The following is a 22,040-nucleotide window of genomic DNA, read 5'->3' on the forward strand; positions in this document are numbered from 1 at the left end:
CATGAATCAAGCCACATACAAGGTTGTCCTGAAAGAAAACGTGCTTACTTCTGCGCTGACAATGTGGACTCTGAGGATTGGTTTTTCCAGCAGGACAATGCTTCATGCCACATTCAGGTCAATCAAGGTGTGGATGGAGGACCACCAGATCAAGACCCTGTCATGGCCAGCCCAATCTCCAGACCTGAACCCTGACTCCAGACCTGAACCCATGACCTGTCCATTTTCTGCAAATAAATGCACGAAATGACAATATTTTTATTTGGAATTTGGATGTTGTCAGTAGTTTATAGAATAAATCAAAAATGTAAATTTTACCCAAACACATACCTATAAATAGTACAACCAGAGTAACTGATCATTTTGCAGTGGTGTTTTCATTTCTTCCAGAGCTGTATATGAAATTTGGCAGATGCTTTTATCCTAAGTGAACCAACTCCCTAACCAACTTGACTGACCTTTGGCTCATCATAAGAAGGTTCAATACAATTCCAGTATTCTAATTCCTAATGTTACCAAAAAGACTGTTCTGAATGCTTAAATAATGTCATGTCTACAGGATAGTTTCACTCAAAATGACAACTTATTTATGAAGAGCTTTTCAAACATTTTGTTCAAATGTAACATGTGTGTATACAATTGAACCTAAATGTATTTTATTCTACTATAAGCATACTTTTGGTTTGTTCGTTTATTAGCTGAGCACGTGAAAACGATGTTAAGACAGTCTTTTCATATTCTTGATTTATTCTAATACATTTGCATATGTCATATAGAAGTCCACAACACATTAGTTTGGATTATATGGATTTACATGTCCTGGTTTTCATTTCAGACAGACGATTAATTATGAACACAAAATATAAGACATTCACATATTTAATGATTCTAATATGTGTGTATCTAGAATTATGAGCCTTTAGGGATAAAGATGCCTGCTGTTAAGCAGAGAATACATGTAATGAAATAGGCAGAATCAACCTAATAGGCAACTGAAATAATAAAATAGACAGTATCAACCTATTAGGTAACTGAAATAATAAAATAGGCAGTATCAACCTATTAGGCAACTGAAATAATAAAATAGGCAGTATGAACCTACTAGGCAACTGAAATAATAAAATAGGCAGTATCAACCTATTAGGTAACTGAAATAATAAAATAGGCAGTATCAACCTATTAGGCAACTGAAATAATAAAATAGGCAGTATCAACCTATTAGGTAACTGAAATAATAAAATAGGCAGGTATCAACCTATTAGGTAACTGAAATAATAAAATATACAGGTATCAACCTATTAGGCAACTGAAATAATAAAATAGGCAGTATGAACCTATTACTGGCCAGTCTGGCCTGCATATAAACCCAGCAAAAAAAGAAACCTCCCCTTTTCAGGACCCTGTTTTTCAAAGATAATTAGTAAAAATCCAAATAACTTCACAGATCTTCATTGTAAAGGGTTTAAACACGGTTTCCTATGCTTGTTCAATGAACCATAAACAATTAATGAACATGCACCTGTGGAATGGTCGTTAAACTAACAGCTTACAAATGGTAGGCAACTAAGGTCACAGTTATAAAAACTTAGGACACTAAAAGAAAGATGCCCAGGGTCCCTGCTCATCTGGGTGAACGTGCCCTAGGCATGCTGCAAGGAGGCATGAGAACTGCAGATGTGACCAGGGCAATAAATTGCTATGTCTGTACTGTGAGACGCTTAAGACAGCGCTACAGGGAGACATAACAGAGAGCTGATCGTCCTCGCGGTGGCAGACCACATGTATCAACACCTGCACAGGATCGGTACATCCGAACATCACACCTGCGGGACAGGTACATGATGGCAACAACATCTGCCCGAGTTACACCAGGAACGCACAATCCCTCCATCAGTGCTCAGAGTGTCTGCAATAGGCTGAGAGGCTGGACTGAGGGCTTGTAGGCCTGTTGTAAGGCAGGTCCTCATCAGAGATCACCGACAACAGTGTCGCTTATGGGCACAAACCCACCGTCGCTGGACTAGACAGGACTGGCAAAAAGTGCTCACTGATGAGTCACGGTTTTGTCTCACCAGGGATGATGGGTCGGTTTCGCGTTTATTGTCGAAGGAATGAGCGTTACACCGAGGCCTGTACTCTGGAGCGGGATCGATTTGGAGGTGGAGGGTCCATCATGGTCTGGGGCGGTGTGTCACAGCATCATCGGTCATTGCAGGCAATCTCACCGTTGGGCGTTGCAGGGAAGACATCCTCCTCCCTCATGTGGTACCCTTCCTGCAGGCTCATCCTGACATGACCCTCCAGCATGACAATGCCACCAGCCATACTGCTCGTTCTGTGCGTGATTTCCTGCAAGACAGGAATGTCAGTGTTCTGCAATGGCCAGCGAAGAGCCCTGATCTCAATCCCATTGAGCACATCTGGAACCTGTTGGATCGGAGGGTGGGGTCTAGGGCCATTCCCCACAGAAATGTCCAGGAACTTGCAGGTGCCTTGGTGGAAGAGTGGGGTAACATCTCACAGCAAGAACTGGCAAATCTGGTGCAGTCCATGAGGAGGAGATGCACTGCAGTTCTTAATGCAGCTGGTGGCCACACCAGATACTGACCATTACTTTTGACCCCCCCCCCCCCCCCCCCCCCCGCCTTTGTTCAGGGACACATTATTCAATTTCTGTTAGTCACATGTCTGTGGAACTTGTTCAGTTTATGTCTCAGTTGTTGAATACAAATATTTACATGTGTTAAGTTTGCTGAAAATAAACGCAGTTGACAGTTAGAGGACGTTTCTTTTTTGCTGAGTATATTAGAAGATAGGACTCTTAAGAAACCCTCCTTATTTGCTCCCTGAACATGGCCAGGGCCCTTGCCTAGCAGGGGACAGAAGACCTCTGTGTCATCATTGAGGTCATCTCTCTTCCATTCTTAGCAGGCAAAAAAAACATGTAAATAGGGTCTTCTTTCTTGATGACCTCACTGTAGCGGACGATGATGGTGAAAGCATCCTGTGGGTGGGATACACTGGAATCACAAGACACCTCAATCTAGCTAACCTGTTATGCCAAAGATGGTGCACTTGAAATTCATTATTACAAATGGCTAAAATAATGTAACAACTATGACGAAACAGATACAAAATTAGAATATGGTAATAAGAAGCCATATATGAAGAAGGTTAGATTTGGCATTCACTTTTTATTGTAGTTTTTCCTAAAAGCTGAGCCCTCATTGCACACACACATTACAAAACCCAGAAACAGCAGCCAGGAACAGTCTGACTAATCATATTCTTCTTTCAGTCGACACACTCTCCATCTCCGGCTTCAAGGAGCACTAAAACAATGACACGAGTATCAGAAATGATTGTACTTCACAGGAGTTGGCTCACGTTCACCTAAAAGGGCATAGGTCTAGGACTGAACTGAATAGCAGCCATACTTTCCCCACGTTCACCTAAAAGGGCATAGGTCAAGGACTGAACTGAATAGCAGCCATACTTTCCCCACTTTCACCTGAAGAGAGTTGGTGATGAGGGTACATTTCAAATACGCTCCTGGTTTTGACTTCACCACAGTAATGTCCACGATCAAGATAGTTACATTCAGAATGGGTTCAAGTCATAATCCATTCTATTCTCCTCAGTTTGAGTCTGTACCCTCTCTCACTTGTCCTTACTTTGTTAGTATCAAACCACAGTCAATCAACAAGAGTTTCCTATTTATTTTAGTCCAATAATCAATCGACAAAACAGTTTAAAAAGCCTCTGGAATTCAATCATGTAGAATAGATCATCACTACAATACAAAAAAACAGATCTATATTCACAAACACATTTTCTGACAACATTGGAAAACACTCTAGATACAACCTTTACACAAAGTATCCAAAACAGTGTAAATTATATTTTGACACGTATTCATTCTCTTTCTCTCTTGTCAAACACTTCTACAATAAAGTTATTCAAAGAGACAATAGAGTGAGTAGTAGGAGAAATAGAAGAAGGAAGAGGGAAAAGGAGAACAAAATATATTTCCTCTGTCCTGATTCAAGGCCTGTCGTCACAAAGACTAGGAGTACATATAACTGATCCAAAAGGCAAAACGGTCTCCTACTCTAAGACTCTTTGTGAATACAGTCCCAGACCTACACGGTACCAGAGGAGATCCCAAGGTGCATAGAATTCGGGGATAGATAATGGCACAGCATTTTGGGTCACGTCCAAAATGGCACCCTAATCCCTACATAGTGCACTACTGTTGACCAGTTCCTGCATCGTGCTTTGCTCAAAAGTATTGCATTATATAGGGATTAGTTTGCCATTTTGGACGCAAAAGTCACTCACTAACGGTAAACATAAGAATGAACAACAACAACAAACCATGATCTCATAAGAGTAAGATAGCACACAGTCAAGGCAAAGCTTTGTAAGGAAAAAGATCCAAGGTGAAAATGCAGTTTAAGGTACTAAGAGCTAGCCCAGTAAGGCTGGCCACCTTGGCAAGAGAGCACAAATAGATCTGGAACCAGACTAACTAACAGCTACAACAACCCACCCTGTAAAACAACATACATACAAATCCAACATCTCCAATAAAGGTATGAGGCCAGTAGTGACATCTCCAATAAAGGTATGAGGCCAGTAGTGACATCTCCAATAAAGGTATGAGGCCAGTAGTAAGTCATGAGGTAACCTACTAGAACGGCATGGGATGGAGACCTCACAGTTTATTCTCATATCTCATTACTTTGTGAACTTTTTTCTCTCTCTATGATTGCCATTTAATGAGAAAAATGTTTGCATTCTAGTCAAGAGCCCTGTGCTGTTTTGAGAGACATTCAAGGCCATACCCGTCTTAAAGCTAATTGGCCGAGACAGCAGTGTTAAGGTCGGGGGTCACCTTCTTTTGACCAATCAGAACGACGCAATTCTAGCACTTCCTCACATCATATTGCACATTTTAGTCTGGAGGGGGATGATTGAAAAGGGAATTAAAATAAACCAACCACATAAACAAAGATATAGATCGGATTGTGCCGTCTTATCAGCTGTTGTCAAGAAGACAGCACTAACAGATCCAAGACCAGCCTACATAAACTAAACTAATGGGACAATCTCTAGTCTACCACCCTCAGATCATCCAAAGGTAAAATCAGTTGTCAATAATATCACTCATCATGACTTCTAAAGATCTCCATCTATATCCTTCACTTCACTTAAGATGTATTTGGCAACAAGTCTGAAAAGGCGAAAGAGACAGACGTTCCTAATTCCAAAAGCCCCAATACAGAGTAGAACACCCCACTTTCAACACACTCAGTGTGGTACACCCTACATATGGAGCTTCCAAGTGGCGCAGTGGTCTAAGACACTGCATCTTAGTGCTAGAGGCGTCACTACAGACCACCTGGTTCAAATCCAGACTGTATCACAACCGGCAGTCTCATAGGGCGGCACACAATTGGCCCAGCGCCGTCCGAGTTTGGCCGGTGCAGGCCGTCATTGTAAATAAGAATTTGTTCTTAACCGACTTCACTAGTTAAATAAAGGTTACATTTAAAATATATATATATTTTGACACAACCCATCACTCCTCCCAGGGCTGTGTGACTAGGACAGAACATCCAGGTTAAAGAGGTGATGTGTCATAAGGGCGTTTGGCACCTCTGTTAAAGGGGAAGTTTCTAGGATTGTGTGCACCCTATTCCCTATTTAATGCACTACTTTGGATCAGGGCCTATAAGGCTCTGGTGAAAAGTAGTACATTAAATAGGGAATAGTTTTGCAACTGAAAAAAAATTAACAAGCACTTCTTATTGGACAAGTCCAGGTCAAGTCCCTCCCTGCTTTAATCAGTTTTCTTCTGTTTGGCCTAATGAACAGGACCCAGCCAGAGACTGCTCAGATGAGTGAACTGGTCTCATATGAGACCAGTTCAGTTGGTCTCATAGGAGGAGAGCAGGGCGGCATCCACAGGCTCCATACAGGAAGGACAGGTGAAGGACCTCATCAGCCATGTGTCGATGCAGTCCACGTGGTAGATGTGCAGGCAGGGAAGGAACCGGATGGGGTCGCCATACTCAAAGTCATTCATGCAGATCGCACACCTGGAGAGAGTGAGGCGCACGACATGATAGATAGCATTTAGTCAAAATGTGGTACAGGTTTCAAATAATAAGAGGCCTACAGCTAACTTACATACACTTGGTAATGGATGAGGTGAGGACCCACTAATATCCTTCTGGGCCATGCATGGCTCAAGATAATGTGGCTAGAAATAGGCCATTGCTAGTAAATTAGTGCTACAAGAAAAATGATATGGTTGGTCACAGGGCAGAAAAATACATACTCTTTGACTTTCTTGTCAGAGGGCTCAGAGCCGGGGTCGAAGATGCCTCTGGGGAGGTGGTGGATGAGGCCAATCCGCTGGGCGATACGGATCTGCTCCTCCTCTGTTAGCTGGCTGGCCAGGCACGTCTGACTGGGGGTGGGGTGGTACACTGGCGCATGGACACGCTCCTGTATGGAATGTGTGGAGAGGGGTACAGGGTAACCCATGATACAGTCATTGGGGAGTGTCTGGACCCCCCAAAACTACATGTGGATCCTCTACTATCTCAGTCAGATTTTATACCATTGACTTGATGGGGAAATGGACAGAAAGCCTTTATAGGTGTTAGTAAGCAAAACCATGCCAGAATTGCTCACATGACAGTTATAGCTTACTAGCGAACCCTAAACTTCTGACAGAATACGAAATGAGCAAAAAGATACAAAACACAGCCCATGAAACATACCACTAGGCTAACTTAACAACGTGGACAGTTAGTTGACATTATTATCAATGAATCCCCGGTATAGACGTGATCCATCTCCCCCTGAATTTACCTGGTAAGGCGGTGGAGGCTCCCCTGGAACACTGGCTTCCTGGGACTCGTTGAGGAGAGACAAGTCGTCGGCGCCTTGCGAAGACAAACAGTTCCCCATTGAACTGGACCAGCACACACAACCCCCAATACGAACAGGACAGCTAGCTAACAGGACAGCAAGATAAGCAACAAAAACAAATATTTGTATGTGTCTTGCTAAATAAGTTGTCTTTTTAGCTAGCCTGCGGGGTAGCTAGCAAATAGGAATGAACAACAGCCCTCCAACGTCGATGCAGAAAAACAATTCTAATCGCTGTGTAACTTCGAAATAAAAGTCAATATCGCTCGAAACAACGACATGTAAATGCTGTCTCTAATTTTCCAATACCTAAGTCAGCGAACTGTAAATGACACCGATTTCAATTTGTGTTATTCGATCTGACTATATTTTTAGATTAAACCTCTTGATGAATCCATCTTTGTTTTGGCTTTGTTTACAAACTGTATACACAGAAGTGACGTAGCTAGTTAATAGGAAGTTGGGAGATCCGGAAGTTGCCTTTCGAAAAAATGGCGGGTAGGTGGACGAGAAAATATGCCTAATAAGCAGTAGTGTAAAGTAATTAAGTAAACATACTTTAAATTACTACTTAAGTCGTTTTTTGGGGTTATCTGTACTTTACTATGTATATTTTTGACAAATTTTACTCCGCTACATTCCTAAAGAAAATAATGTAATTTTTACTCCATACATTTTCCCCGACACCCAAAAGTACTCGTTACATTTCGAATGCTTAGCAGGACAGAAAAATGGTCCAATTCAAGTACTTACCAAGAGAACATCCATGGTCATCCCTACTGCCTCTGATCTGGTATTTACCAAGAGAACATCCCTGGTCATCCCTACTGCCTCTGATCTGGCTGACTCACTAAACACAAATGCTTTGTTTGTAAACAATGTCAGTGTGTTGGAGTGTGCCTCTGGTTATCCATAAAACAAAAGAAAATCATGCCGCCTGGTTTGCTTAATATCAAGAATGTGAAAGGATTTAAAATTGTACTTTTGATACTTAAGTATATTTTTGCAATAACATTTACACTGAACAAAACATTTCAAAGATTTTTACTGAGTTACAGTTCATAGAAGGAACTCACTTAATTGAAATAAATTCATTAGGCCCTAATCTATGGATTTCACATGACTGGAGAATAGCATCAGGTCTGGTAGATATTACTGCAGTCAGCATGCCAATTGCACACTCCCTCAAAACTGCACATTTTTAGATTGGCCTTTTAATGTCCCCAGCACAAGGTGCACCTGTGTAATAATCATGCTGTTTAATCAGCTTCATGAAATGCCACAGCTGTCAGGTGGATAGATTGTTGGAAAAGGATAAATACTTACTAACAGCAATGTAAACAAATTTGTGCACATCATTTGAGAGAAAAGCTTTTTGTGCATATGGAACATTTTTGGGATATGTTATTTCAGTTCATGAAACATGGGACTAACACTTGTTGCGTTTATATTTTTGTTCAGTATACTTTTAATACTTTAGTATATTTAAAACCAAATACTTTTAGACTTACTCAAGTAGTACTTTTCTGGGTGGCTTTTACTATAGTCATTTTCTATTAAGTATCTTTACTTTTGCTGAAGTATGAAATTGGGTACTTTTCCCCCCACTGCTAATGTAACGGATGTGAAACGGCTAGCTTAGTTAGCGGTGCGCGCTAAATAGCGTTTCAATCGGTGACGTCACTTGCTCTGAGACCTTGAAGTAGTACTTCCCCTTGCTCTGCAAGGGCCGCGGCTTTTGTGGAGCGATGGGTAACGATGCTTCGAGGGTGACTGTTGTTGATATGTGTAGAGGGTCCCAGGTTGGCGCGAGGGGACGGTCTAAAGTTATACTGTTACACTAATAACACTAACAATAGTTACAGTGGGGGAAAAAAGTATTTAGTCAGCCACCATTGTGCAAGTTCTCCCACTTAAAAAGATGAGAGAGGCCTGTAATTTTCATCATAGTTACACTTCAACTATGACAGACAAAATTAGATTTTTTTTCTCCAGAAAATCACATTGTAGGATTTTAAATTAATTTATTTGCAAATTATGGTGGTATTAAGTATTTGGTCACCTACAAATAAGCAAGATTTCTGGCTCTCACAGACCTGTAACAACTTCTTTAAGAGGCTCCTCTGTCCTCCACTCGTTACCTGTATTAATGGCACCTGTTTGAACTTGTTATCAGCATAAAAGACACCTGTCCACAACCTCAAATAGTCACACTCCAAACTCCACTATGGCCAAGACCAAAGAGCTGTCAAAGGACACCAGAAACAAAATTGTAGACCTGCACCAGGCTGTGCAGACTGAATCTGCAATAGGTAAGCAGCTTGGTTTGAAGAAATCAACTGTGGGAGCAATTATGAGGAAATGGAAGACATACAAGACCACTGATAATCTCCCTCGATCTGGGGCTCCACGCAAGATCTCACCCCGTGGGGTCAAAATGATCACAAGAACGGTGAGCAAAAATCGCAGAACCACACAGGGGGACCTAGTGAATGACCTGCAGAGAGCTGGGACCAAAGTAACAAAGCCTACCATCAGTAACACACTATGCAGCCAGGGACTCAAATCCTGCAGTGCCAGACGTGTCCCCCTGCTTAAGCCAGTACATGTCCAGGCCCGTCTGAAGTTTGATAGAGAGCATTTGGATGATCCAGAAGAAGATTGGGAGAATGTCATATAGTCAGATGAAACCAAAATATAAGAATGCTGAGTTGCATCCAAAGAACACCATACCTACTGTGAAGCATGGGGGTGGAAACATCAAGCTTTGGGGCTGTTTTTCTGCAAAGGGACCAGGACGACTGATCCGTGTAAAGGAAAGAATGAATGGGGCCATGTATCGTGAGATTTTGAGTGAAAACCTCCTTCCATCAGCAAGGGCATTGAAGATGAAACGTGGCTGGGTCTTTCAGCATGACAATGATCCCAAACACACCGCCCGGGCAATGAAGGAGTGGCTTCTTAAGAAGCATTTCAAGGTCCTGGAGTGGCCTAGCCAGTCTCCAGCTCTCAACCCCATAGAAAATCTTTGGAGGGAGTTGAAAGTCCATGTTGCCCAGCAACAGCCCCAAAACATCACTGCTCTAGAGGAGATCTGCATGGAGGAATGGGCCAAAATACCAGCAACAGTGTGGGAAAACCTTGTGAAGACTTACAGAAAACGTTTGACCTCTGTCATTGCCAACAAAGGGTATATAACAAATTATTGAGATAAACTTTTGTTATTGACCAAATACTTATTTTCCACCATAATTTGCAAATAAATTCATTAAAAATCCTACAATGTGATTTTCTGGATTTTTTTTCTCATTTTGTCTGTCATAGTTGAAGTGTACCTATGATGAAAATTACAGGCCTCTCTCATCTTTTTAAGTGGGAGAACATGCACAATTGGTGGCTGACTAAATACTTTTTTGCCCCACTGTATATCCCTTCATCATATTAATTTCCAGTCATAATAATGAAGACAACAGAGATCCAACAGTCAAGAACATCCTTCACTGTATGGCTAACTTTCCACATCAAACTACCTGAACTTGTCATGTAGGTATGAGGTTCCACTATCATCATTTCCATTCTCAGTCATGATCATAAATAAAGACGCAACACAGTCAAGATGCTACAGTCAAGAACATCCTTTTATTCAATCAAGGTGCTGCTCTGCTCAAACTGTGTTTTTCTTCTTATGGAAAAGAAACTGTAATTAACACATGCATTTCACCTATAGAGCTCTGGGGGTGTTTCTTATACACAAAGACATGGGATGCATTTAAAATGGCACCCTATTCCCTACATAGTGCACTACTTTTGAACAGGGCCCTATGGGAATAGTGAAAAAGTAGTGCACTATGTAGGGAATAGGGTGCCATTTCAGACAGAGCTACAGGCATGAGTGGGGCTCTTCTGCTCTGAGGGCGTAGGGTCGGGGGTCAAAGGGCGTACTGTCTAGACACCACAAAAAAAAAAAATCTCAAAACGGAACAGAGTTTTTAGAGCCTGGCATTCAAACTGATATCTCTACGTTTCACTTGAGAGTATGCCTCAAGCCTGGTTCATGCTGGCTCTATATGGTGGGTTGTGGTGTGTGTTTTGCCAATGGCTAATACTGCTCCTGGCTTCACTAGATAAAACCTCACAATAATAATACAAGAGTTTAGAGTATTTGATACATGACTAGGTGTGTGTGTGTGTGCTGGTAGTATTGCAAACCCCCCTTTCTCAGCCAGTAGTTATAAGGTGCTTGTAGCATTTCATTTACAGTCCAAGACTCTCTTATAGAGTTTCAATGACGGCATACCCTGATAGATAGGAACTATGAAAGCAAAAATCAAAATTAAGTCAAAAATAAAAATAAAGGAATAAAATAAAACAAAATAAATAAAATAAAAACTCTTAACTTGTCACAGCAGAAGAGCAGCCCCCCCCCCAACACCCAAAAGGTACCCCTATAATTTCTCCTTTACCCCAACATTATTGACCCCCTAAGACCTTTACCCCCATAACCCCTAACACCCAGTCCTACCCTACACTGGGCAGGCACACCCCCAAAAGCCCATTGGTGTAATTTGTTCACTTACATTAGCTGTTTGAATGGAGAAGCTGAAGAGGATGGGTAATGGTATACAATGTGAAGAAGAGGCAATACAGACAAGAATAACGTGAGCTAACTGCATTCTGCTCAAGACAAAAAGTTTCGGCCATTTTTTTTTTCAACAACCCCTTCCATCAACGGAAGGAAGGAAGGCAGGGAGGGGGAAGGAGAGAGAGAGGACACACTTACAGACTACTCCGGTGTCTACGAGAGAACAGATAGACAGAGGAGAGGAGGAGACGGAGGGAAGAAGAAAAAAGCCAGAGAGCAAGGGGGAACGAGAACAAGTTTTTTTTGCCTTTTCAGTATTTTTTTTTAATCATTTATCAATAAAAAGTAAAGAACTAATTCACACCAGTTTCCTTTTGTACTATATATATACGGATTTTGAAAAGGGAAAGGATTTATGGGAAGGTTGATACAATGGAGGGGGATCATTTTTCAAAGGTTGAGATCAGATGAAGTTGCTCTCTAAGCACTGATCTAAGGTCATTTTTGCATATCCCCTCCTAATGGTTCAGGTCAGGAAATACAGTAAACTGATCCTAGATCTGCACTTAGCGGCACTTCCACCTCTACCTTGAATTATATCGAATGAAAGGGGAGCGATCTGGATTACAAAATGGAGTCTGTGAACAAAAGGCACTTTTAAGGGACAACCTTTAACTGCTGGGAAACTACACTACAGCACAAGCACTAGTCAAGGTGAATTTACAGGGGAATGAGGGAGAGGGTGGAGAAGGAAGGGGTGGAGGGAAGCTCACTTTGCATAGGCCTACTGTATTTCTATCATTACGTCATGGTTCTGACAGACTGGCTGGCTCCTCAAATGAAACAAATTCTAAGCTGCCATGTTTTTTCCCCTTGCTCAGACTCAGAGAGAGGAGTATAATAATCTGGGAGAAATCAGAAGAAGTAGTTGTGGGCATTGATAAGCCTACAGTACAGCTCTCGTCCTATCTAAAGGTTGAACCAAAATGCCTTTTGTTTCACAACCTACTAGAGGAATATAGGAAGGAATAGGAACCCCTCCCTCCACTCAATATTACAAACAGGAGAAGGAATAGAAATAGAGAAGAGGAGTAATAAATGCGGTTTCCTAAAGGTAGTCATTATTTTGTTCATTATCATTCATTTTGTAATAGTTTGAATGTACTTTATAGTGTGTAAAAGTGCCGGTTTTTCATTTCACCGGTTTTTCATTCCATGTTCAATTTGTTTTTAAACGTTTTGTAAGAAATGTTTCTTCCTTCAGCCCCTCCAAACATGTTTATAAACAAATGATTACACGTTAAACATTAAAAAAGAGACACTAAAGGAAAATAAAAACAAATACCCCCAACTTACAAAGACTAGGATATGGCTCTGTTAGTTTAGAGTCCAGGAGCACATTGGACTTGAAACAAATAGATTTTTTTTCTCTTTTCTTCTTAGCTTTCTTAAAAATCTCTAACAGACAAAACACAATGAATCTACCCAATGCATTGCACGTGGCTCAATCGACACATATTTTTCAATAATAATACTTTCCATCAAAAAAACAAACACTTTTTTTCTTCAATTTTTCCATTGTCGATTTTGACATGTTTAATCTATTTTGCATCATGGACATTTTTGTTTCGTTTTTTGAACGCTGCACTGTAGATTTGTGGAGGTTGGGTGGGTGCTCATTGAATTGTCATGGTGACAGTGAGGTGCTGTCCATCATGGAATTCTGCTAGCTCAAGAGTTCAGAAAATAACTAAACTGCCAACAAGCTCATTTTAGTCAAGTTTAAAAAGGAGCATATACCATAAATATATATGTTTAAGATCTCTCTCTCTCTCTCTTTATAACATTTTGCAGTCTTCTACAAAGATTCTGTCCTATAGCCAATGGTTTCCATATAGGAAGAAACATCACCATTCTTTGTAGCTTTAGCATATATGTGAACAAAAACATCAACCTGAATTTGAACTAATTGCATGATAGGGGAGTACAGAGGCACTTCCATAGATTGTTATAGTTGTGATATATGATTTGAGTACATAGAGCTAATTTTACTATAAACTCAGAGTGCCTGGGCTGTCAGATAATTCTATCCCTGCACATGGAAGAAACCAACAGCTAGGCAGTCCAGTTATTTTGTGAGGTTTGGCTTTTTTTTTGTTTGAATTATTGTGTCATGATAAAAAAAAAAAAATTACAATATCAATAACAATTTAATAAATCACATTTACAATAGAAAAAAACAAGGTATCTCAAATTAAAAATGACAAATGTCAAAATGAATGAAAAACCATTATCAAAGGCAGTTTGGAGAAACTCGTATATAAAGGCTCACCTTTGTGTTTGGAATCAGGGTGACGGTGTTAGTAGTGTGCATTTTGATACGGTGGTGTGTCAGCGTGTGTTCCTCCGGGCGCTACTGTGAATGGACTGTGGTTACAGGGTGAAGCAGGGCAGGGGTTGTCGCAAGTTCCTGTACTGGTGTTTGTGAGAGATTTCAGAGATGCCTGTTATTGCAAACGAAGATGATATTTTTTTCTGCAAAATAAAAAGCGGATGAAAGAAAAAGATCTTAGGGAAGAAGGTCAAACATAAGCAAAAGAATCCAAGTGAGACAAAACCAAAACCAATCCGGCAAACAAAATGAAATGCAAGAAAACGGCTACAAACCAAAAGAAAGCTAGTTATTACACGATGATGTTGATCCTATGCATGTATTATGTTACTGTGAAGGACACACAGACAAAATGGTATTGTCAGTGAATCAGTTGTGTCTGCCAGACGTGTGGGTTCTGGAGACAATGATCTGTGTGTGTGTGTGTGTACGTACTTTGAGTCTGCGTGAGTGCGTGTATGTGTGAGTGCCAGGATGCCAGAGCCACAGCCCATTGCCCACACACACACACTGCCTTCAGCGACCTGCTGGATCGCTCTGTTTCCTCCCTTATTTGTTTCAGTAGTGCATAGGTGGGGGGACGAAAGAGGGCATAGTGTTGTATGACTGTCTGTCTGTCTGTCTGTTATGTCTGTCTCTTATGTTTGTCTGTCTCTCTGTTATGTCTGTCTGACTGACTGACTTTCTGTCTGTTATGTCTGACTGTCTTATGTCTGACTGACTGACTGTTTTGTGTTCGCTCTCGGCTCATGCTATTGGCTATCGCTCTTCACAAGAGGGTAAGCTAAAACCAGCCATCTAGTGCAGATAGTATCACACCATTGGATGGTGTCCCAGTGTTTGGCCAATCAGAAGAAGGGAGGAAGGAGGGGATTCAGGGCTGAGTACATCAAGCGGCAGTGAGGCCAGTCGGATGTGGTTGTGTGAGGCTGTGGGCGTTGCCAGGGCAACCCTGGACACCTGGTTGACAGATGAGAGAGGGAGCAGGGACAGAAAGCACCGTCAGGAGGAGAGACTAAAGGATTACAGAATGGGTTCTTTTGGGTGGTGACAATGTTTATAGCTATAGCTCAAATGACCAAATTCTGCCAACTATGTGTTTTACACTGTTGTGTGTGGGTGGATCTCCCAGCCATTGCATGGAGTTTCATTGTGAAAATAAAATATAAAAACAACAATACAACGAAATTGGTCAGTTAGTTGTCAGGTTGCATATTTTTGTTTGCTTTCTGACATGTTTTGTGTGTGACATTTCCTCATCTTTCTTCCTCCTCTTCTTCCTCGTTCTGTCGTTCGTTCTGAGTCTGTCCACTTCAACCGATCTCTTTTCAGCCTTCTGTATAGGGAGATGGTTGTTCCGGTTCAAATGTTCAAATCGTGGAAATGGGTATTCTTCTGGGGGGTTATTTTCTGTTTTTGTGTTGTTGGTTGTTAAGCAAAAATACTTTAGTGTCAGCAGTTTGTTTGTAGTCAGTGTTGGTTTGTTTTGTGTGTTGTGTTGTTTTTCCATTCCCAATTTTCTCATGACACAATTCTAGCGGTTGAGTCGGAGGCCTTGTCAGAGGAACCAAGACTATAGAAGAGAAATACAATACAGGAAACATCAGGTTCATCTTTGTCATGTGGTAACATCACTAAGTTCAACAGTTACACATGTATAAGTAAATAAATGGTTCAGGAAAATAATCAATAAAAAATATGTTGTCATGCTAAATATTAACTAGCCACTAGAGGGCCATCTTTCATAGCAACTTTTCCCTTTACTGAGCTGAGCCTCGATCATACCCCAATGCCTAGGAACCTTAAGTTGATCATTCCTCACACAGTATGTAAGTAAGTCATTTCAAGACGACAGTTTGTAAAAGTACTTCTTTCACGTTGTAGTATTTCAACCGTCAAAGTCTCCAATAAGTACAAAGTTTAGATGTAACATGATTCACAAGACTTTCTTTACTGTTTCAAATGACACCATGAAGTCAACTACTGCAGGCCATGCAGCTACTCCCAGGATCAGGTTTCACTGTTTGATAAGACTCACTGAGGGTACAGAGTTATAGGGTTGGCATTTGACTCTGGGAGCTGGGTTCCAATACTATTGGAAATAGTTTCTTGGCTGGATTGAGCTTGCCTGGCACAATTGAAAATATTTCAAATAGTATTTGAACCCAGGTCTGGTTAAGTGGCAGCTCTGCTCAGGCTCCAGACAACATTCCACAGAGTAGACCCAGGGAAAGGCAGCTAATCACTGACGGCCCTATAGCTACGCTCTGCTCTCTATTCTGTTACATTCCTATAGGACCCCGGAGAGAAAGTTTCTCTCCTCCCTTTTCCCCTCTCTTTCCTTCCTCCTTTTCCCTTTCCCAGGATCCTTTTGGGCTTCTAACTCCTCCTCTTTTCTCTCCCAACTTCCTCTCTCTTCTCTCTCTCCCCCAATGTAATCCCTGGCAGGACTGACCACTCCCACTTCTCCTTAACTCCCTTCAAGGCTAAGTTAAACTGCCTATGACATCATGTCTGGTTGCCCGTGGCAACCAGACAGTCAGGACGTGACTTCGCCTGTGGAGCACAGAGCTTGAACTAACTCTCTTTCTCTTAACCCCCTCTCTTTCTCTCCCTGCATGACTTATGTTTAGCCACCAGAGAGCTCCTCAGACCAGTTATTCACTGAGTGTAAAAAACATTAGGAACACCTACCCTAATACAGAGTTGCACCCCCCCAGTTCATGACACAAGCCATTGTGCCAGGCACCCAGTACCTTGCCCTGTTCAAAGACACTTCAATCTCTTGTCTTGCCCATTCACCCTCTGAATGGTACACATACACAATCCATGTGTCAAATGTTTCAAGTCTTGAAAATCCTTCTTTAACCCGTCTCCTCCCCTTCATCTACACTGGTTGAAGTGGTTTTAACAGGTGACATCAATAAGGGATCATAGCTTTCACCTGGATTCACCTGGTCAGGCTGTGTCATGGAAAGAGCAGGTGTTCTTAATGTTTTGTATACTCAGTGTATGTCTCTGCTCTCAAACTACACTAGTAAGTCAGTTGAAGGTGTGTGTGTGTGTATGGCGACTCCCTCTGTGCCAGGGTTACATCTGTGGATGAGGGAGTGTGTGGGGGAAGAAGGGAGGGTTGAAAGAGATAAGCGAGAGAGGGGAGGTAGAGGAAAGGAAGGGAGAAAGAAGAAGACCCAGAGAGAAGACAGAGAGCGAGAAGACCCAGAGAGAGAAAAGACACATAGAGAGAAAAGACACAGAGCGAAGACCCAGAGAGAGAGAGAGAAAACAGAGAGAAAGAGAAGACAGAGAGAGAGAGAGAGAGAGAAGACAGAGAGAGAGAGAGAGAGAGAGAGAGGGAAGATACAGAGAGAGAGAGAGAAGACAGAGAGTGAGAGAGAAGACAGAGAGTGAGAGAGAAGACACAGAGAGTGAGAGAGAAGACACAGAGAGCGAGAGAACAGAATAGGAGGAATGCAGATTGTTTCCATGTGTGTCTGTGGGAGGGATAGCTGAGTGGTCTGCAGGCAGGTGCGGTTAGACCCTAATGAGAAAAGTAGTGTAGGTAATGGAGGACAACCCAACACACTGCAGCCCATTGGCACAACACAGACAGCCAGGGAGACACCACAAGTGGACTGTACTCTGAGGAAGGAGTCTGATACGCCAAAACCTCAGCCATCTACAGTATACATCTACACCCCTGAAGTTAATGTTGGTGATGTGCAGATTTCTGTGTGTCCTCCGGGTAAGACCACAAGTTTACTGTCGCAAAGACTGCAAACCAATACTGAAAACTAGTCATTTAAAACATGTCTGATTGTTGTGTTGTGTCGTGTTTACAATTGTTTGGCAGAAAATGTGAGATAGTGTGTGGAAGCGGAGAGAGGTGGTAGCTACCTGAGACTGCTGGGGGATGTTCAGAAAGTTGTCCCGTGCTCCGATGCTGACAAACCTGTTGGGAGCTGTGGAGCCTGCCGTGGAGTATGCTACAGAGAGAGAGATACGCACACCGTCACACACACACATGCAGAGTCAAACACATAGTCACACACACATGCATGCACACACACACACATTCACGCACACACATATTCACACACACACACATTTTCAAACCCACACATATTCAAACCCACGCTTATTCAAACCCACACACAGACAGACATAGCCACACGCACACACACACACGCACACACACACACACACACACACACACACACACACACACACACACACACACACACACACACACACACACACACACACACACACACACACACACACACACACACACACACAATTGTACAATATGTGCTTGTTACTGTGTTATTACTGGATTCTGGGAAATGATGTTTACAATGAGCTAGAATTAATAAGACTATATTGATAATTGATCAGTCTTGATCATTGATAATACTGCATATAAACTGTAGTCCCAAAGTCTCCTAGATAGATAGACTGGGGAAAAATGGAAGCCCTTTATGAGGGTCAGACAGGGATAGATGGGAGCTCTTTATGAGGGTTAGTTACTGTGGGGAAGTGAAGTAAATTGGGCTGAGCCTCCTCCTCCTGTTAGTCCCAGATACACCTTGCAGCCCAGGGCCCTGTGTCTGGATCTATAGGGGGAACCAATAGGAAATAAGCTCTATAGGGGGGAACTAATAAGAAATAAGCTCTATGGGTGGAACCAATAGGAAATAAGCTCTATAGGGGAAAACCAATAGAGAATAAGCTCTATGGAGGGGAACCAATAGGGAATAAGCTCTATAGGGGGGAACCAATAGGAAATAATAATAATTTGTGTGCTGGCCAATGCTCCATTCTGTTGATAAGGAGCTCCTGTTACTCTGGTGAAGGTACTCAAGACCAGAGAAGGGGACCAAATTTAGGGCAGTTGTTGTGCTTACTGGACTCCAATGATAGGCAGCTGAATGACACTGCCATTCTGACCGAGTGAGGGTGGAGTGAGGGGGAGGTTGGAGGAGTTTGTGGGAATTCATGTGTGTGTGTGTGTGTGTGTGTGTGTGTGTGTGGTGAAAACTGGGAACAAAATGAATAAGATAAATAAAGACAAGGAGGTGGAGGAGGGAGAGAAGAGGTGTAGATGTATTTATATAACAGTATATTATATAAATAAAGTGATACAGATAGGCGATAAACGATAAAAGTGGGGAGGGAAAGTAGGAAGGACAGGACGACGAAGAGACAAAGAAAAGTAACAGGAAGTGACCAAAGCAGCTCCGTCCAGTGCCCCCTCTCTCTCTCGGTGTGCCTCTCCCGCGGCCCGACTCTCAACGCACCTCGCCCTGCCTGCCTAGAGGAACCAAGCCAGCCAGCCAACGGAGGTAAAGCACGCACACCCCCACTAGCGACACTCTTTTCTCCCCCCATTTCCCTAATTAGACCTAGCGGTATATGTTTAACGATGATTGATATTTATTGTTTATGTATGTGATTTTCAAGTTGTTTTTATTTTGTTCTAAAAAAAATTGTTTATTGTTGTGAGATATAATGTGGAAGGAAGGAAGCAAGGGAATTGTGGGTAAAGTGGGGCATCATGGGTAAAGTGGGGCATCGTGATGTTTTATGGAGTCCACGCCAACTGCCCTAATTTTGTTCCCTTAACAAAGAAAAACAAGAATGAAAGGAAAAAAGAAAGGAAATAAATGAGTATATCAAATTAAGCAAAGAAAAACAAGAAATGAGAGAGGGGTCAATTTAGTCTTCTGTTGTCATAGACAGACCATGCATAGTCTGGGTTGATTAAAGGATAGCAGTTAGCCAGACACTAGGACCTACTCTATAGGACAGAATACAGGGCATTGGTCCCCCACTACAAACACTTCAACAAGAAGGGAAAAAACCTAGCTACACTGCCTCCTGTGGTGCTAGCAGGAAACACAGAGAGAGAGAGAGAGAGAGAGAGAGAGGAGAGAGAGAGAGAGAGAGAGAGAGAGAGAGAGAGGAAAAATAGAGAAAGAAATAGGAAAGTTAGGTTAGAATAGAGAGAGAGAGGAGAGAGAGAGAGAGAGAGAGATTGATAGGGATCTCTGGCATAGGCGTGGCAGTCTGCTCTACAGGAGTGGATAGAGTACTGCTCCAGGGAGGTGACAGTGAGGACTGCAGGGCGCTCATGATCAGAGGAGGCTGGTTGGAGGAGGCTGGTTGGAGGACATCCTCCAACCATACTCCAAAACACTGGAATAAACAGTGTTTTGGCTCTGTTCCATTAATTCATTCCTTTAACTCCTCCCACCAGCCTCCTCTGGTCAGGAGTGAGGAGGTGGTGACTGGGTTTGGGACTCTAACCAACTACCCTTGGTTGGGGAGTGGGGTTTCTCTACCTAGAGTTAACCTACATGTACTCATTTTGATTTAGGATTTGATATCTCTAGATATCTCAGGGGGGTCTGAGGGGCGAAGTGGTTGGAGGTGAGGGCGAGAGCGGGGGGGGGGTCACTTACACGAGATGGCGGGCGAGCTGCTTCCGTCCGCCGTCGGGGGGTGTGTTGATTGGTTAGAATCGGGCATGGGGAGGGGCACGGGGCGCGCCACTGGGGGCGGGCGGGGGCAGCAGGAAGGAGCCTGGCATTTTGCTCTGGCTGTGACCACCTACCGTTAGGCTGCAGAGACAGCAGAGCAACCACACAGGACAGGTGTAGCACTCAGCACACACACCACCCAGGACAGGGTGAGCACTCAGCACATACACACCCAGGACATGGTGAGCACTCAGCACACACACCACCAAGGACAGGGACACACACACATACGGCTGATGGAAGCACCAGCTAGCCACCAGTCAGTCTCACACAAACACACAGAAACCATGACGACAATGGAAATAAATACTGGAGGACACTAGAGCAGGAAGACAGACAGAATGTGGGAGTTAGACTGGGACATACAGAACTTAAAAAAGGGGGGAAAAATATACATCTGGGATCTGAGATTGTGGACCATAAGAATGGTTTTGTGCCCTGGTCTAGTGGTAGAATCCCAGCAGAGGCAGCAAGATAACATGGCTGAATATTCCAGCGTTTTTCTATAGGGAGTCAATCCAGTACAACGGATCGTGTGGAAGTGCAAGGGTCTTAGTCCGTTTGTGTGACGTGAAACCCTAACAGTCTGTGTGTGTCCCATGTCCCCTCCAACCCTCCCTGACCTCTCACCTGTCCCCCGGACTGCCCCGAGCCGTCGGCGCAGACGAATTGGACAAACTCCTTGAGCGGGTCCTGGTGGTGGTGGTAGCGGATGGTGGGGGTGAGTGAAGTAGGGACTGGAACTGCTGGATGATGGAGGAGGAGGGGAAGTTGGAGAGGCTGACGCTGAGGCACGGGGACTCCCTGAGAGAGAGGGGGAGGACGAGGGGGAAGAGTAGGAGCGTGAGAAGGGACAGAGGGAGGAGAGTTAGTTGGGTCCATGTAATCCCACTCCAGACACAATTCATATAACACATTCAGAAAAGACAAGAAACACAACAGTGACACAAACTAGACTGAATAGAATAAATGATGTAATCCAACACACTAGATTGAAGGGAGTAATTCTGTAATCCAACACACTAGATTGAAGGGAGTAATTGATGTAATCCAACACATTAGACTGAAGGGTAACTGAATTTAATCCAACACACTAGATTGAAGGGAGTAACTGATGTAATCCAACACTAGATTGAAGGGAGTAACTGATGTAATCCAACACACTAGATTGAAGGGAGTAATTGATGTAATCCAACACACTAGATTGAAGGGAGTAACTGATGTAATCCAACACACTAGATTGCAGGGGAACTGATGTAATCCAACACACTAGACTGAAGGGGTAATTGATGTAATCAACACATTAGATTGAAGGGAGTAATTGATGTTATCCAACACATTAGACTGGATAGAATAACTGATGTAATCCAACACACTAGACTGAATCCTTACTGGGTTGAATAAATCTGTTAATTCATCTGATGTTAGATTGGTTTATCAGTGTGGTAATTTCAGAGCGTTAGAGAGTGGACGTCACATGCTTCTCTCCAGGGGTTTACTATAGATGTAAATGCGTGTGATTTATTAGTGTGTTTATCATCAGTGTGGTTATTAGAGAGAGTTAGAGAGTGGACGTCAC

The 22,040-nt window shown here is 42.7% G+C and overlaps 3 protein-coding genes across 4 annotated transcripts in view; 1 reads left to right on the forward strand and 2 right to left on the reverse strand.

The window, feature by feature from the left end:
• The window catches only part of LOC109865841 (kelch-like ECH-associated protein 1B), a 520,109-nt gene that overhangs the window by 138,024 nt on the left and 360,045 nt on the right, over window positions 1–22,040 (forward strand). The window lies entirely within an intron of this gene.
• Window positions 3,175–7,387, reverse strand: LOC109876402 (RING finger protein 11-like). The gene is made up of 3 exons (XM_031799340.1): window positions 6,886–7,387; window positions 6,347–6,516; window positions 3,175–6,104 (listed from the first exon to the last, which is right to left on the reverse strand). Exons 1-3 carry the CDS (start codon window positions 6,982–6,984, stop codon window positions 5,933–5,935), a joined length of 441 nt encoding a protein of 146 aa, XP_031655200.1. The 5' UTR covers window positions 6,985–7,387; the 3' UTR covers window positions 3,175–5,932.
• On the reverse strand, window positions 10,566–21,433 carry LOC116355457 (nuclear factor 1 X-type-like). 2 transcript variants are annotated; one of them, XR_004204459.1, is made up of 3 exons: window positions 21,092–21,263; window positions 17,817–17,905; window positions 10,566–15,492 (listed from the first exon to the last, which is right to left on the reverse strand). XR_004204459.1 is itself a non-coding variant. In XM_031799341.1 (3 exons), exons 1-3 carry the CDS (start codon window positions 21,341–21,343, stop codon window positions 15,478–15,480), a joined length of 363 nt encoding a protein of 120 aa, XP_031655201.1. In that variant the 5' UTR covers window positions 21,344–21,433; the 3' UTR covers window positions 10,566–15,477. The 2 variants fall into 2 exon arrangements, 1 of the variants encoding a protein (XP_031655201.1); XM_031799341.1 differs by having other exon boundaries at window positions 21,085–21,433.

The sequence above is a fragment of the Oncorhynchus kisutch genome, linkage group LG20 (genome assembly GCF_002021735.2).
Source record: "Oncorhynchus kisutch isolate 150728-3 linkage group LG20, Okis_V2, whole genome shotgun sequence".
Taxonomy (NCBI): Eukaryota; Metazoa; Chordata; class Actinopteri; order Salmoniformes; family Salmonidae; genus Oncorhynchus; species Oncorhynchus kisutch.

Coding starts and splice junctions, on each gene's coding strand:
- LOC109876402 (XM_031799340.1), bottom strand. CDS start 6,984: ATGGGGAACTGTTTGTCTTCGCAAGGCGCCGACGACTTGTCTCTCCTC. Junction 6,517..6,885: donor AGCCTCCACCGCCTTACCAG/GTAAATTCAGGG, acceptor CATTCCATACAG/GAGCGTGTCCATGCGCCAGT. Junction 6,105..6,346: donor TCTGACAAGAAAGTCAAAGA/GTATGTATTTTT, acceptor CACTCTCTCCAG/GTGTGCGATCTGCATGAATG.
- LOC116355457 (XM_031799341.1), bottom strand. CDS start 21,343: ATGGACCCAACTAACTCTCCTCCCTCTGTCCCTTCTCACGCTCCTACT. Junction 17,906..21,084: donor GTCCGGGGGACAGGTGAGAG/GTCAGGGAGGGT, acceptor CTCTCTCTGTAG/CATACTCCACGGCAGGCTCC.